The following is a 15,634-nucleotide window of genomic DNA, read 5'->3' as shown; positions in this document are numbered from 1 at the left end:
GCAATCTGATCCCCCTTTTCGGGTGCAACATCTGGCACATGGAACAGTGGCATTTGACCCTTGGGGCGCACAGAACGGAGAGGCCTGACCTTGCTCCGCAGCTACAAATGCTCCGTAGGGGGGATGTGAAGATGGCTGACGAGAGAGAAGGGGTGCAGGAGACAGGCCGTATGCAGTCTCTGCCCCGGAGATTGGCTCAAAGCCGTGCACGCCTCGTGAGGTAAGTAGATTTCTGCCCCTGATCAGGGCGGACAGCTGGGGGGGCATGGGGTCCACGCTGGGAGGAGCAGTGGTGGAACGCCCCTCAAAGCATGTCTCTGTGAGACGTTTGGAGGCTCTAATTTTGCTGGTCAAAAGGAGCCATTCTTGACTCCTGTGGGACGTGGCCTTTTGAAGCGGCCACCTGGGAGACGACAGGTGAGACACCTTGAAAAGAGACCTAAATGTTGTTTCCAAAGGCTCTTAGCTTTTGCCTTAAAGTCAGCCTGGGCAGAGTAGTGGAAGCCGCAGAGACACCTCAGGAATCTCTTTGCCGCTGCCCAGAGACTGCTGTTTGTAACTGTTTGCTGTAAGCCGAATCCCAGCTCAGTGGTAACTGCCAGCTGCGGTGTCTGAAAGTCTGTTCCAGCTAACTTCTCTGAAGCTCGAGAGGAAAAGCGGAGACCAAGAAGCAGCGACGCAATCCACATCAGCGGAGCTTCGTCCTCCTCCGGAGCCCCACTCTTGCAATCTCCCACGCTTCATAAGATCCCCCCAAGAAAGACAAAACCTGCAGGTCGGAGCGTCTGAAAAGCTACTCCTGAGACGGCTGAGTGCACTGACTGCGGTGCTGTGAAATGCTGCCTGTGCTTGGGCTGCAGCCGATCCATCGCGGCCGGGGGCGATGGCTCTGTTCTGGGGAGGTGCTGGGTCTCTGGCTGGGCTGCAGGGGGCTGGGCTGGTTGCATCCAACAGGTTCATGGCCGATCGAGTTTTTCCCTTCTTCGCCTTGGATCCTCTCGCTGCAGAGATGGAGGACGGGCGGTGCCTCTCCGTCGGACTCGCCAGCTGCGTCCCCCCCACACCCTGCTCTCGGACTCCATCGTGGGGTTTGGCACTTGCGGGCTTTGGCGCGGCGGCAGATCGGGGCTGGGTTTCTGCTGTCGGTTTCATGCCCACACGCCCCCCCCCGCCCCCTGTGCCTGCCGGAGCAGCGAGCTCACCCTCCCCACCTTCCCCCCACGGGCTCACAGGCTGGCACTGGGAGTGCGCACCCTGCCTCCGCCCGGCGCCGGCTCCGCGGGACACAGGCACCCTTCCCCCCTTCCCTCCTCCTTCCCCGCGGGACTGGGAGCCCCCCCCCGCCTCCCTGCCCTGGTGCGCGGTGAGCACAGCTCACCTCCACCCCCCTCTCCCTGCACTTTCTCAGCGGAGAGAGGACGGCTTGGTTCTTAAAGTGACAGCTGCACATTTTTGTACCTTGCTGACTGTAGGTTGCTGCTGTAACTCTTGGGGATGTTTTTATCCTTCTGGTTGTGCTGGATCTTAGAGGTTACCGGATGCGATGTTAAGTGCTTGGTAATTGCAATGCTACATTGGAGTGAGAGTGCTAAGCCTGTGACTGGTCCTACCAGGGTGAAACTGATAACAATTTCTTCCCTTTTGGGGCTGACTGAGCTAAAGGTTTCTGTTTCTCTACATGCAGGGCTTCAGCGTTTTCTGTCTTTTTCCCCTTTTTTTAGGAACCTCACTGCTCAGTGTAATATTCCTTTTTAAAACTTTTCCTTTGGGCTTCTTATTTTTTCTGTGTCTGGAATCGGTTCCAGGGGTCAAAATCTTTCCTTTATCAGTTTTCAGCATTCATATAGTTAAGGATTACAGAGTTACTGTAGGTATATTGTGGGATAATGTTTCCTGCTTAGGGTTTTTCTCTGAAGGGTAAGAATCATGTGGAAACAGAACACAGCAACACAACGCAGAGAGGTAACATGGTTATGGTTTTGGCAAGGTTCCTATGACAAAGAGTTTTGGATCCTGGTTCATGCCAGCTTAGGCACTGGCTTTCTGTGGGACTGGCCTGTGACAGGTCACTGTGGCTGTACCATCACACTTGTGCAAGTTATAAGCTCACACATCACACTTTGCACCTGCTTGTGCTGATTGCACACCATGGGGCTCACAAAGCACACACACACAAAGGGAAAAAGAGGGCAAATGTGCTTGTCCTGGATCTCCCAAATGCCTCCAGTGCTCCCCAAGTACCCCCAGGGCCGGTGGGGCGCTTTCTTGCAGCTATATTTGGGTGAGGGGTGCCCAGGGTGGGGGGCAGCTCTGGTCCCAGCTGTCCCTGCAGCCTCTGTCCAGGCTGCAGCTGCCCAGAGCTGCTCCTTTGCCATCCTGCTGGGGGTGGGCACTCCCCAGCCTTCTGCCAGAAGTGCTGGGGGGGCCAATGTGGGGGTTGGGCTCAGCCCCCAGCTGCTGGCAGGTGCAGGAGCTCCCTGCTGCCATCCTGGCAGGGCTGCAGAGGCCAAGGTAGGCAGCTGGCCACAGGCTGGGCCCCAGCAGGACAGGGCAGGCTGTGGCTGGCAGGGGCAGAGCTGTGCAGGCTGCAGAGGCAGCAGCAGAAGGCCCCAGGCTGGCTCCAGGGGCTTTGTGTGTGCACAGTGGAGCTGAAGCTGCTGAGAGCAGGCAGGAGAAGGCCTCAGGCACACGAGTGGGCACCTCCTGCTGCTCCAGCCCCAGGGGTTGCAGGGGCTTGCTGGGCAGAGGTGCCCACACTTGGCAGGTGGCAGCCTCTGCCTGCCCTGGGGCACGGAGCTGTGCCCTGCTCTCTGCAGCTGTCTCTGTGCCCCCCAGCTGGGCTCTGCCTTTGTCCCTGCCCTCAGCAAGCCCCAGCCCTGTGCCCAGTGTGCCCAGCTTACCCTCAGCACCCCAGTGAGCCTCTGGTCCTTTGGGGTGCCAGGGGGTACCTGAGGGTGCCAGGGAGGCACTTGGAGGTCTCAGGCTGCTGTTGTGGCTTTCCTGAGGGCATTATGGGCTGGGCCTTGGCTCCTCCTGCTTGTGCCAGGGTCCAGTGTGGGCTGCCCGGGGCGGGGCACAAGAGGTATGGGGAGGCTGTTTGGGGGTTCAGGGCTTCAGCCCTCCCCCCTAGTGCCAGTGCCTGCAGCTGGCAGTGCTGGGCCAGCAGCCAGGGGTGCTCCTGCCTCAGCCCCTGGGCCTGGCCCCACAGTGCCTGCTCCTCGTGCTGGGCCTTCTGCAGAGCTGTGCAGAGAGGTTGCGGAGGTGTCAGAACCCCCCAGAGCCACAGCCCCCCCCGAGCCCCACAGCCTCCCCCCTGGGCAGCCTGAGCCCAGGGCTCCCTCCCGCCCCTCCGGCGCCGAGCGCAAGGGGGCGCAGGTGCGGCAAGGCCCCGCCCAGAGCTGGCAGCCAGAGCCAATGGGAGGCGTGGGCAGAGCGGCCCCGCCCCCAAGGGCGCTGTGGGCTCCGGCCCCAGGGGCGTGAGCGCCATTTTGGCTGGTGCTGGGCAGCGTCGTGGGAGCGCTGGAGCAGAGGCTGTGGTGTGCGCGGGCAGCGCTGCGGTGAGAGAGCTGCGGGAGCGTGAGGGGTGGCGGGGGAGAGGAGCCGGGAGGGGCTGCGGGGCCTGGGGGAGCCGAGAGTGGCACCGGGAGGGGCTGCGGGGCCTGGGGGAGCCGAGAGTGGCACCGGGAGGGGCTGCGGGCGGCGGGAGCGGAGCGGGGCTGGGGCTGTGTGGGTCGGGCGTGGGTGAGAGGAGCGGGGCTGGGGCCGGGAGGGGCTGAGGGCGGCGGGAGCGGAGCGGGGCTGGGGCTGTGTGGGTCGGGCGTGGGTGAGAGGAGCGGGGCTGGGGCCGGGAGGGGCTGAGGGCGGCGGGAGCGGAGCGGGGCTGGGGCTGTGTGGGTCGGGCGTGGGTGAGAGGAGCGGGGCTGGGGCCGGGAGGGGCTGAGGGCGGCGGGAGCGGAGGCGGAAGTGTGTGGCAGGGCCCCGGGGCGGCGCGGGGCAGGGCGGGAGTTGGCGTTGGGGTGGGGCCGGCGCCATGGTGTGTGTGGTGCGGGGCAGGGGCAGGGGCAGGGCTGGGCGGGAGGGGCTGAGGCTGTGTGGGCAGGGAGGTTGTGGCGAGAGCTGTGCGGAGGTTCTGTGGAGCTGTGGGGAGTTTGTGCGAGGCTGTGAGGAGCTGGGGAGAGCTTTTGGCGCTTTGTGTTGCGGCTGTGTGCGGGGCTGAGGAGGCGCAGAGTGGTGCGAGTGTGTGTGAGGCTCCGGGCGAGAGGTTTGGGTGCGTGGTGAGGGGGTTTGGGCAGTGGCAGCGGCTTGGAAGGGCTTCTGCGGAGGGTTTGGTCAGCTGCAGGCGTTGGCAGCAGCTGGTGAGGCTTTGTGTGAGGCAGTTGTGAGGCTCGGGAGGGGTTTGTGAAGGCTGCTGAAGGGTGGCAGAGGCAGAAGCTGTGTGAGAGCTGTGCACAATCAGTTTGCAGGCGTTGGGCAGGGCCTGGAGTGAGGCTTTGGAGGGGATTTTGGTTCTTCTTAGTCGCTTTCAATGACTTTTGAAGCTTTTATGAACTATTCCAGGCCTTTTTCCTGATCTTTTTCAAAGATGTTTTCATGATTTTGAGTCCTTTAAAATGTTTCAAAGATTTTTTGCTTTGTGTTTGTTCAAATTGTTAATTTAAAAATATTTTCCTGTTTTCAAGCCTTTTTAATGATTTTTTGAAGATATTAAAAAAGTTTCCAGGCATTTTTAATGAGTTTTGAAGCTCTTTTGTCCAATTTCAGGCTTTTTAAAGTGACTTTTGCAGCTGTTGTGGTCATTTTCAGGCTTTTTTGGTGATGTTTGAAGAGATTTTGATGGTGTTGAAGTGGTTTGTACAAAGCAGTTTGAGTGCCATAAAGCTGCTGAAAAGCTTCAAGCCTCAGAAAGGAGATTTTAAAGCCTCTTGAGGTTGCTTTATGAAGTCCTAAGGCGTTTGGAGGTTTTGAATCAGTTTCTGAGGGGGTTTTAGAGCTGTACAGAGATGATGACATCTTGTAGGGTAGTTTGAGACCTGTTTGAGTGTGTTTGATGAGTGCCAAAGAGATCAGTGAGCCTGGAGAGTCTCTCTTGAGCATTACTTTGTGTGACTTGTGGAGAGTTGCTGGAGAAATTGGAATGAGATGTGAAGAATTGTGGATCAGCTCTGAAGAGATTTGTTGCCTGTTGAGGTAGTTTGAGGAACTTGTGTGAGGTTTGAGATGAGGTTTGAGAGTCCCTCAAGAGATTTAAAGAGATCTTGATTATTTTCAATGCAGCTTTAAGTCTGTTTTGGCCTTTCTGAAGGATGTGGAAGGCTTAAGGAGACCAAAAAAGTCCTTGAAGTCTCTACTGAAGGAGTTGGAAGAGTTGCAGAAAGGTTTTAATAACTGCTGGAGAGTTTTCTAAGCTGTTTTGGTGATTTTTCAGGCCTGTTGGAAGAGTTTGTCAAAGGCAGAACTCAGGCAAGTGTCTGCAGTGCTGTTGAGAGAGTTGAATGCATCCTGAGGTGTATTTAGGAGCTGGGAGGAGTTTTGAAGCTGTTAATGAGGCTTTAGAGGCCTTTAGGAGTTGTGAAGAGCTGTGGCTCTGGCCAGCAGCTGAAGTTGATCTCTTTGCTGCGTTCCATTGTCCCCAGCCTGCTTCTTCTTGGCTCCTTTGCTGTTGCTCAGCTTGACCTGTACAGTTTGTGCCCTTTGGCTCCATTGCTGGAATGGTTTGTGCTGGAGGGGCCCTTAAATGTCACCCAGTTGCAACTGTCTGCCATGTGTAGGGCCACCTGCCAGCAGCCCAGATTGCTGAAGGCCTCATCCAGCGTGGTCTTGACCTCTAGGGAGGGGAACTCCCAGCCTCCCTGGGCAGGCTGCTGCAGTGTCTGCCCAGGCTGACTGTGTGGAATTTCTTCCTCGTGTCCAGTCTGGGTCTTCCCTCTTGCAGCCTCAATCTGTTCTACCTTATCAGTCCAGGCCCTTGTGCAAAGTCCCTGCCCAGCTTTCTTGCAGGCCCTTTCAGGTCCTTTTCTTGCAGGTGAAGCTGCTTTTGAAGAGATTGTTCTGGGTTTAAGAAGTGGGCTGTGTGCAACTGCCAAGTGCAGTCCTCCTGGGGCCAGGGAGTCCAGGAGGTGGACCAGGAAGTGTCCTCTGTGTTATTTCATTGCCATAATCCTGCATGCACTGCCCCTACAAAGTGGCTGCACTCTCAGATTTCCTCTGTCTGACTCTGTGTCTCTGCAGTGTGGACCTCCTCTGTGCTCTGTGCAGGAGGTTTGCAGGCTGCCTTTGGCCTTGGCTCATTTTTTGCTGCTTCATTTTGTTTTGAGCTTTGTCCTGAGGAGGTGTTTGGAGAACTGTGTGTGAGGTGGACTATGGCTGGGAAGCTTTGGGCTGAGGAGGTCTGTTGGAGAGTGGTGTCCAAGGCAGACTCTGGCCTTGTGTATCTCAGCTGCTGTTGTAGTGCTCTGTGCCGTTCCTGCTAAGAGTTGCCTTTGCACTGCCAATGGTTTCCAGCCTGGTGTGGAGAGTTTGTGTTTAGCTGCTTTGAGAGGGTCTGAGGAGCCTGTGTGTGCTCTTGCAGGCAGAAGTGGAGAGCTGAAAGGGTTTAGCTTCTGCCAAGCCGATGGCACAGGAATCCCTAGCAATAAAAGCTGTCCTCTGCCTTGGGCTGCATCTCTGGAGTTGGTGTTTTTGGTGTGTGAAGCATGAGGGCTGTGGAACTTGCTGCTGCTGTTGGAGTTGGTAGAATGAGAGCATAGTTTGGTGTGGCCAAAGGCTTGAAGCTGGCAGAGTGGAGCTGGTGGGTTGAGCAGTGGCAGGTGAGCACTGAGGCCTGTCCCTGAGCATGAGAGCTGCAGAGCTGTTGAGCAGCTGCAGGGTGAGGGAGTGAAGCAGTAGCCTGGGCAGGCTGTTGCAGGGCTTGATGGTGCAGTTTGTGTTGGGTGCCAGACTGGGCCAGATGGCATCGTGTTGGAAGGGCCCCTCAGAAGTGATCTTGTGCACCCCTTGGCAGTGAGCAGGGCCAGGTGCAGCTCTAGCAGGCAGCCCAGGAGCACATGAGCTGTGATGTGTACTGTGTGCAGGGCTGGAGCCTTCAGCACCTCCCTGGGCAGGCTGTTGCAGAGTGTCAGCAGCCTCCTTGTGCAGAACTTGCTCCTGCTGTGCAGCCTAACTCTGCCCTGCTCCAGTTGGAATGCACTGCCTGATGTCCTATCCCCACAGGCCCTTGTGCACAGTCCCTGCCCAGCCTGCCTGTCGGTGCCCTTGAGAAGTTGAGATGCAGGCTGCAAGGAGAGCCCAGAGCTGCTTTTGTTCAGGCTGAGCAGCTGCAGCTCTCTCAGCCTGTGTTTGTAGGAAAGGTGCTGGTGGTGACTCAGAGGCAGTCCCCCCGACCCTGTGCTGGACTCTGTTTCCCCTGTGTGTGCCAGGCTGAGAAAGTTGTTGCTGTGCTCCAGAGTGTCTGAGGTGTGCAGGCAGAGGTCATGGAGTGCTTTCTGAGCAGGCTGAGATCTTGTCCCCAGCTGAGAAGTCAAATGCTGTGTGCAGTGCCTGTGCTGTCTCTGCTGCAGTGGCTTTGTGCTGAGCATCTCTCTTCTGAGCCTTGCTGTGTGCAGCTGGGAGCTGAGGGCAGTTGAATGGAGGCAGGAGGGATGGTCCTGAGCACTGGGAGAAGAGGGAGCTGCTGAAAGCTGCTGAGGAGTGTGAGCTGCTCCGTTCTGCTGTAATGGCAGCCACTGGTGTTGGAGAGAGCTTTGTGCTTGGAGTGTGCTCTGGTGGTGTGCATGAGTGGTGGTCTGGGTCTGTGCAAAGGGAGCTGCCAAATGCTTGTCCATGTGAGGCCTGTTTCTGTGGGTGTTGTGTGTCCTGTGTTTGATGCTGGAGTCATGGAATGGTTTGGCTTGGAGGGGACCTGAGGGATCCTCCAGTTGTGGGCAGGGCAACCTTGCACTGGAGCAGTCTGCTTGAGGCCTCATGTGGCCTGGCCTTGGAGCCCTGGAGGGAGTGTGTCAGGCACATGTGGAGTGATTTGTGTCAGGAAGGTGTGAGTTGAGCTGGCAGCTGTGGGCAGGAGGAAGATTGCCCCAACAGGCTGTTAAAGCTGAGCCTGAGTGCATTTCCCTGCTGCAGCAGGCAGGAGGCAGCCATGTGCAGAGTGGGTGTCTGGGGGTTGTTAGGCTCCATCTCCTTAGGCAGAAAGATTTACTGACAGCTTTCAGGCTGCTTTTCAGTTCCCCTCAAGGTGTCCTGCCCACAAAGAGAGTGAGGTCAGGTGGAGCCTTTGCTGTTTGCCTGCAGGCTGATAGCTGTGCAGAGCTTTTGTTCCCTGTGCTGTCAGGAGCACTGTGCCCTGCTGCCGTTGGTGTGGAGATGGAGAAATGGTGTGTGGAAGAAGAGCAGGGAGCATTGAGAGCAGGATGAGATGTCCAGAGTCTGCTTGTGGCTGAGGCCTTGCTTTTGATTTGAGTGCAGTGTTTGATTTGAATGGGGGCAGCCTGTCCTGAGTGGTTTTGTTGGGAAGAAGTCCTGAAGTTTCCTTTGGGGACCTTGAGAAGCAGAGCAAGAAATTGCAGTTGTGCTCTTTGCTGTCTGCTGAGCTGTCAAAGGCAGGAAATGATTGGTGACAGTGAGTGCAGCAATTGCAGTGGTGTGGGCATCCAGGCCAGGGCAGGATTGTGCCCCTGTCCTGGGCCCTGGTGAGGCCACAGGGTGAATGCTGGGGTCAGTGTTGAGGCAGTGAGTGGAAGAAGGTCGTTGAGGGCCTGGAGCAGGTGCAGAGAAGGACAAGAAAGCTGTGGAAGGGTGTAGAGAAGAGGGCTGCTGAGGAGCAGCTGTGGGAGCTGAGGGTGTTGAGTGTGGAGAAGAGGAGGCTGAGGGGAGAGCTGATTGCCCTGTCCCTGAGAGGAGGTTGCAGTGAGGTGAGGTTGGTCTCTTCTTGCCTGTGTCAGGTGATGGAAGGGAGAGGAAATGTCCTGGGAGTGTAGCAGGGGAGGCTTCGGTTGGAGATGAGGAAGAATTTGTTTGCAGCAAGAGTGTTGAGGGAGTGGAACAGGCTGCCCAGGGAGGTGGTGGATTCCCCAGCGCTGGAGGTGTTGAGGGCCAGTTTGGATGAGGCCTTGAGCAGCCTGGTCCGGTAGCAGGTGTCCCCGGCTATGGCAGGGGTTTGGAGATGTCTTTGGGTTCCCTTCCAGCCCAAAGCATTCTGTGGATGCTTGGATCTGGGCACTGAGCAGAGCTTCAGTGGAGTGAAACTGTAAATAAGCAATGTTGTGAAGCTGGGTGGGAGCTTGGAGGGGCTGGGCTGGAGCTTGGCCCCTGCCCTGGAAGTAAAATTGGAGCTTTTATCACATTGGAAGTTGCAGGAGAGTTGCTTTGGCCTGCAGCTGTGCCTCAGAGTTTGTGATGCTCAAGAGGCAGCTGTGCAGTAGCTGGTGCAGGAACTGAGCTGAACTGGAAGGCTGCAGGCCAGAAGGTAACTTTTCCCCCTCACAGTCAGGCCCTGGAATCATCTCCCAAGGGCAGTGTTGGATTCCCCTGGCCTGGGCAGCTTTAAGAGTGATCTTGTGAGGGGCTGGTCCAGCTGATGGCAAGTGCAGTGTCAGCTGGCAAGGTGGGAGCAGCAGGTCCTTGGGGTCCCTTGCTGCCTGGCATTCTGTGGGCACAGAGCTGTGCTGGGCATGTTGAGGGCAGCTGCAAAGCTCTTGAAGCCTTTGTGCAGAGTGCCAAAGACATGAGTGAGCCTGGAAAGTGACTGCAGAGTTCCCTGCTGAGAGCTTTTCCGAGCTGCCCAAGCATTTGTGTGAGTTTCTGCTGAGCTGGGAAGGGATTTGGGTTGTTTTTCCAGGCAGTTGGAAAGCTTTTTAAGCATTCTTCTTGTTCTGCTCCTCCTTGGCCCTGTCCTCTTCATTGTCACAGGCTCAGAGGGTGTTAGGGGTTGGAAGAGACCCAAAGAGATGGTGGAGTCCAATCCCCCTGGCAGAGCAGGACAATCCTGTCTGACACAGATCACAGAGGAACACATCTAGAGAGGCCTTGAAAGTCTCCAGAGAAGGAGAGCCCAGGACCTCTGTGGGGAGGCTGTTCCTGTGCTCATTGACCCTAAGAGTATAGAAGTTCCCCCTTGTGTTGAGGCAGAACCTCCTGTGCTGCAGCTTACACCCATTGCTCCTTGTGCTGTCCCAGGGAGCAGTGAGCAGAGCCTGTCCCCCACTCCTGGCAGCCTTCAGATACTTATAAACATTTATCCAGTCCCCACTGAGTCTTCTTTTCTCCAGACTAAGCAGCCCCAGATCCCTCAGCCTCTCCTCACAGGCCATGCCCTCCAGTCCCCTCATCATCCTCGTAGCCCTCCCTTGGGCTCTAACCAGCAGATCCCTGTCCCTCTTCAACTGGGGAGCCCAAAACTGAACACAGTATTCAAGATGAGGTCTCAGCAGGGCAGAGTACAGGTGGAGGTGAACCTCCCTTGATCTGCTGGACACACTCTTCCTAATCCACCCCAGGATGCCATTGTCCTTCTTGGCCAGCAGGGCACATTGCTGTGCCATGGATAACTTGTTAGCCACCAGGACCCCCAGGTCCCTCTCCTTGGGGCTGCTCTCCAGCAGATCACCTCCCAGCCTGTACTGATGCAGTTTGTTATTCCTCCCCAGATGCAGGACTCTGCCCTTGTCCTTGTTGAACTTCACCTGGTTCCTCTGTGCCCAGCTCTCAGTCTGCCCAGGTCTCTCTGGATGGCAGCACAGCCTGCAGCTGTCTCAGCCAAGCCCCCCAGCTTGGTGTCAGCAGCAAACTTGCTGAGCAGCCTCTGTCTGTCTGTGCCCTCATCAGTGTCATTGATGAAGATGTTGACCAGGACTGTCCCCAGCACTGATCCCTGTGGGACACCACTGGTCACAGCTCTCCAGCTGATCCTGGCACCATTGCTCAGCACTCTCTGCACTCTCTGTTGCAACCAGTTCCTAATCCACCTCACTGCCTGCTCTTCCATCCCACACTGCCTCAGCTTGCTCACTAAAATGTCATGGGAGATGGTGTCAAAGGCCTTGCTAAGGCCAAGGCAGACTCCATCCACTGCTCTCCCTGAATCTACCCATTCAGTGATGGCATCTTAGAATACTCTGAGGTTAGTGAAGCATGACTGCCCCTTGGTAAATCCATGCTGACTACTCCTGATAAGCTTCTTCTCTCCCAAGAGCCTTGAGTTGACCTCCAGCAGGAGCTGCTCCATCATTTTTGCAGGGCTGGAGGTGAGGCTGCCTGGTCTGTAGTTTCCTGGAACTTCTTTCTTGCCCTTTTTGAAGCCTGCAGTGCCATTGGCTCTGCTGCAGCCCTCAGGCACCTCTCTTGTCTGCCCTGATTTGGCAAAGACGATGGAGAGTGGCAGAGCAATAGCATCAGGCAGTTGTCTCAGCACCCTTGGGTGCATCTCATCAGGGCCCATGGTCTTGTGAATATTTATTTTGTATAACTGATCCCTAACCCAGTGTGCACTGACCAGTGGGGAGCACTCCCTCCTGCAGGCTTCCTCTCCTTCATCCAGACTCTGGAGTCCATAGGAGAGTTCAGCCTGAGGTGTAAAGAGTGAAGGCCAGAAGGCATTCAGCAGCTCTGCTTTCTCTGCACCCTCAGTTATCAGGCTGCCTCCTGGTCCAGCACTTCCCCCACACCTTCCCTGTTCTTCCTTTTCCTGCTGATGGATTTGAAGAAGCCTTTCTTGTTCTGTTTTCCTTCCTTTGCCAGCTTCAGTTGCAAGAGGGCTTTGGCCTTCCTTGCTGCTTTGCTACACAGCCCAAGGCAGGCCTGTAGGAAAGCAGTCCTCCTGCAGCTGCTCTGTTTCCTCCTCTGCCTCTCCCTGGAGGCTGCATTTAGAAGCATGGAACCATAGAATGGTTTGGGTTGGAAGGGACCTGCAGAGGTCATTGAGTCCAAGCCCCTGCAGTCAGCAGGGACATCCTGCATTAGATCAGGCTGCCCAGAGCCCTGTTGAGCCTCACCTTGAATCCATCCAGGGCTGGGACCTCAACTCCTTCATTGGGCACCCTGAGGTGTTGCAGCAGCCTCCTGATGCAGAGCTTGTTCCTGCCATCCAATCTCCCTCCGCTCTGCTTTGCAGCTACTGCCCTCCTGCTGTCCCTGCAGGCCTTTGGGAGCAGTCTCTCTGTAGCCTTCTTGTAGCCCCTTGAAGCCCTGGAAGGTCTGCCTGGAGCCTTCTCTTCTCCAGGCTGAACACCCTCAGCTTCCTCAGCCTGTCCTCAGAGCTGAGCTGTTCCAAGCCCCTGATCATTCTCATGGCCTCCTCTGGACCCTGTCCATCAGATCCATGTCCTTGCTGTGTTGAGAGCTCCAGGGCTGGATGCAGCAGTGCAGGTGAGCTGTCAGCACTGTGTCAGAGTCTGCTCTCTGCATCTGCTGTTGTTGCAGCCCAGGCTGCCATTGGCCTTGTGTGCTGCAGTCTCACACTGCCTGCTCCTGTCCAGCTCCTTGTCCCCCAGCACCCTCAAGTCCTTTTCCTCAGGCTTGCTTTTTGTTGGCTTCTCCTCAAGGCTGTGCTGCTTGTGAGGCTAGTTGCAGCCCAGGTGCAGGAGCCTGCACTTGCTGTTGTGGAAGCTGAGGAGGTTCCCCTGGGCCACCCCTGCAGCTTGCAAAGACAGCAGGGCCATGGATGTGCTGTGAATGAGGGAAGGGCCTGGGAATGGTCGGGCAGGAATTAGGCATTGTCCCCTCAAAAAGCGCTCAGGATCAAGGCCCAGCTGAAAAATGTATGTGCAGGACTTCATAGAATAGGTCAGTGTTGGAAGAGAGCACAAGGACCATCCAGTTCCAAGCCCCCTGCCATGGGCAGGGACACCCTACCCTAGAGCAGGCTGCCCACAGTCTCATCCATCCTGTTCTTACACCCTTCCAGGGATGGGGCCTCAACCCTCTCCCCGAGGAACCTATTCCGGGGTCTCACCAGTGTGATGCTGCAGAACTTCCTCCTCACCTCCAGGCTGACTCTCCCCACCTCCATCTTTGCTGCATCCCCCCCAGTCCTGTCACTCCCTGACAAGCTAAAAAGTCCCTCCCCAGATATTTGTAGCCCACTTCAGATCCTAGCAGGCCACAAGAAGGTCGCTTGGGAGACTCCTCTTCTCCAGCCTGGACAGCCCCAAGTCTTTCAGCCCGGGGCTGTCATACAGGGGGCTGGGAGCATTTGTTAAGGACCTGGGTGTCTCAGCCCCCCCAAGCAGCGGCACCTGGGATCTCAACACAGGCATTGGAGATCTGCCCCCACCACATGGCAGATCTGGTGGTTTGAGGGCCACTCTGCATTCTTTGCCTCAGCTGAATGTTGGTTGTTGGGAGGTGCCAAGTGTCAGAGGCTGTATTGACCCGGGCAGGATGTCAGGGTTTGAGGTGCTGAGGTCAGGTGCTTCCATCTTCCCTAGGTAAGAGCAATGACTTCGTGCCCCACTAGCATGGCCTCAGAGAAGGACCCAGAGAAGAGCTGGGAGAAGAAGCAGCACCCAGAGAGCAAGATGGAGCAGGCCAAGTGCCGCTTGAAGAAAGAGGAGGAGAAAGATCTCAAGTCAGAGGATGACGATTGGGGGAATGATGATTGTGATGATGTTGAGCATGAGGATGATATTCAGGGTGAAGATGGCCAAGATAAGGAAGAAGAATATGAAGAAGAGGATAGGTTGATGTTAGCACCCTCTGTGCCAGTCAAGCAGCTGCTTCAGTGCCCTGATCGTGGGCAGAGTGTTGCAGTGCGCTCCAGGCTCATTAACCACCGCCGAAGCCACAGGGGCGGGAAGCCCTTCAGCTGTGCTGACTGTGACAAGAGATTCACTCGGCGCTCAAGCCTCATTAGACACCGCCGAATCCACACGGGCGAGAAGCCCTTCAGCTGTGCTTACTGTGACAAGAGATTCACACAGCGCTCGAGCCTCATTAGACACCGCCGAATCCACACGGGCGAGAAGCCCTTCAGCTGTGCTGACTGTGACAAGAGATTCACACAGTGCTCGAGCCTCATTGTCCACCGCCGAAGCCACACGGGCGAGAAGCCCTTCAGCTGTGCTGACTGTGACAAGAGATTCACATATCGCTCAGAGCTCATTGTCCACCGCCGAATCCACACGGGTGAGAAGCCCTTCAGCTGTGCTGACTGTGACAAGAGATTCATGAGGCGCTCACACCTCATTAGACACCGCCGAATCCACACGGGCGAGAAGCCCTTCAGCTGTGCTGACTGTGACAAGAGATTCACGGAGCACTCATACCTCATTGTCCACCGCCGAATCCACACCAGAGAGAGACCTTTCAGCTGTGCTGACTGCTGCAAGAGTTTCATTTGCAAGTATGCCCTCACTCGGCACTGCAGTGTGCACAGCACTGAGAAGTCCTTCAGCTGTGGGGACTGTGGAAAGACCTTCAAATGCAGCTCAAATCTCACCATCCACCGCCGCACCCACACCAGAGAGCACCTGTACCCCTGTGCAGAGTGTGGCAAAAGCTTCACTACGAGCTCAGAGTTCATTCAGCACAGACTCATCCACAGCAGTGAGAAACCCTACAGCTGCCGGGACTGTGGCAAGAGCTTCACCCACAGCTCTACCCTCGCCAAGCACCGTCGTGTCCACAGTGGTGAGAAGCCCTTCACCTGCTCTGACTGTGGCAAGAGCTTCACCCAGAACTCTACCCTCACCCAGCACCGTCGTGTCCACAGTGGTGAGAAGCCCTTCACCTGCTCTGACTGCTGCAAGAGCTTCACCCAGAGGTCTACCCTCACCAAGCACCGACGTGTCCACAGTGGTGAGAAGCCCTTCACCTGCTCTGACTGTGGCAAGAGCTTCACCCAGAACTCTACCCTCACCCAGCACCGTCGTGTCCACAGTGGTGAGAAGCCCTTCACCTGCTCTGACTGCGGCAAGAGCTTCACCCAGAGCTCTACCCTCACCAAGCACCGTCGTGTCCACAGTGGTGAGAAGCCCTTCACCTGCTCTGACTGTGGCAAGAGCTTCACCAGCAGAGGCAGTTTCACTTCCCACTGCTGCACCCACACTGGCGACCAACCCATGCTACAGAACAAGCACAAATAGACCCACGCATGTCTGTTTGGGTAATTGCGTGTCCCCCCCGTGAAGGCCTTTCCAGCAGATTGAGCCAAAATCTCCTCTTTTCCAGCTGCATTTCTCAGCGGCTGGGGGCTCCAGCAGGAACAAACACCTCCTGCCCTGCTGTTGTGGGTTTTTAAAGAGAACTGACAGAGATTAAACTCTCAAATCAAACTGGAGACAAAATACAGAATTGTATTTAGAGAGGGAGAATACAGCAATAGACATTACAAAGCAATTTCCCCATCCATGGCAAACCCCCTTGAAGTTTTACCCATCCCAAAAAAATCCTAAATCTACATTCCCCAGTGCTCCAATCCTCCAATCCAAAGCCTCCTCCATCCAAGAGGCTTACTGCTTATATGTTCCCGATAAAGTGGCTCCTGCCACACACACAGGGCAGGAGGAAGAGGAAGGGAGAACGAACTGACCTTGTTGGGAGTCTCTAAAGAGATAGCAGAATTATGGGATTGAATTACAATCTTCTAGTCCCCAGAATTCTTTATTAACCCTATAGCCTCAACCTGGGACTTTCCACCCCTGTAGTC

General features: G+C 56.1%; 1 protein-coding gene across 1 annotated transcript in view; it reads left to right on the top strand.

Annotated features, from left to right (window-relative positions):
• Nucleotides 1-15,385, top strand: part of LOC135174397 (zinc finger protein 271-like) — a 217,439-nt gene extending 202,054 nt beyond the window's left edge. The window contains exon 7 of the mRNA XM_064141676.1: nucleotides 13,748-15,385. Coding sequence (XP_063997746.1) covers nucleotides 13,748-15,071 — 1,324 coding nt within the window. The 3' untranslated portion in view covers nucleotides 15,072-15,385. The remainder of the gene's footprint in view (nucleotides 1-13,747) is intronic.
• The last annotated feature ends 249 nt before the right edge of the window (nucleotides 15,386-15,634 follow it).

Source organism: Pogoniulus pusillus, unplaced genomic scaffold (assembly GCF_015220805.1).
Source record: "Pogoniulus pusillus isolate bPogPus1 unplaced genomic scaffold, bPogPus1.pri scaffold_63_arrow_ctg1, whole genome shotgun sequence".
Taxonomy (NCBI): Eukaryota; Metazoa; Chordata; class Aves; order Piciformes; family Lybiidae; genus Pogoniulus; species Pogoniulus pusillus.
This window is presented reverse-complemented; position numbering and strand designations above follow the sequence as displayed.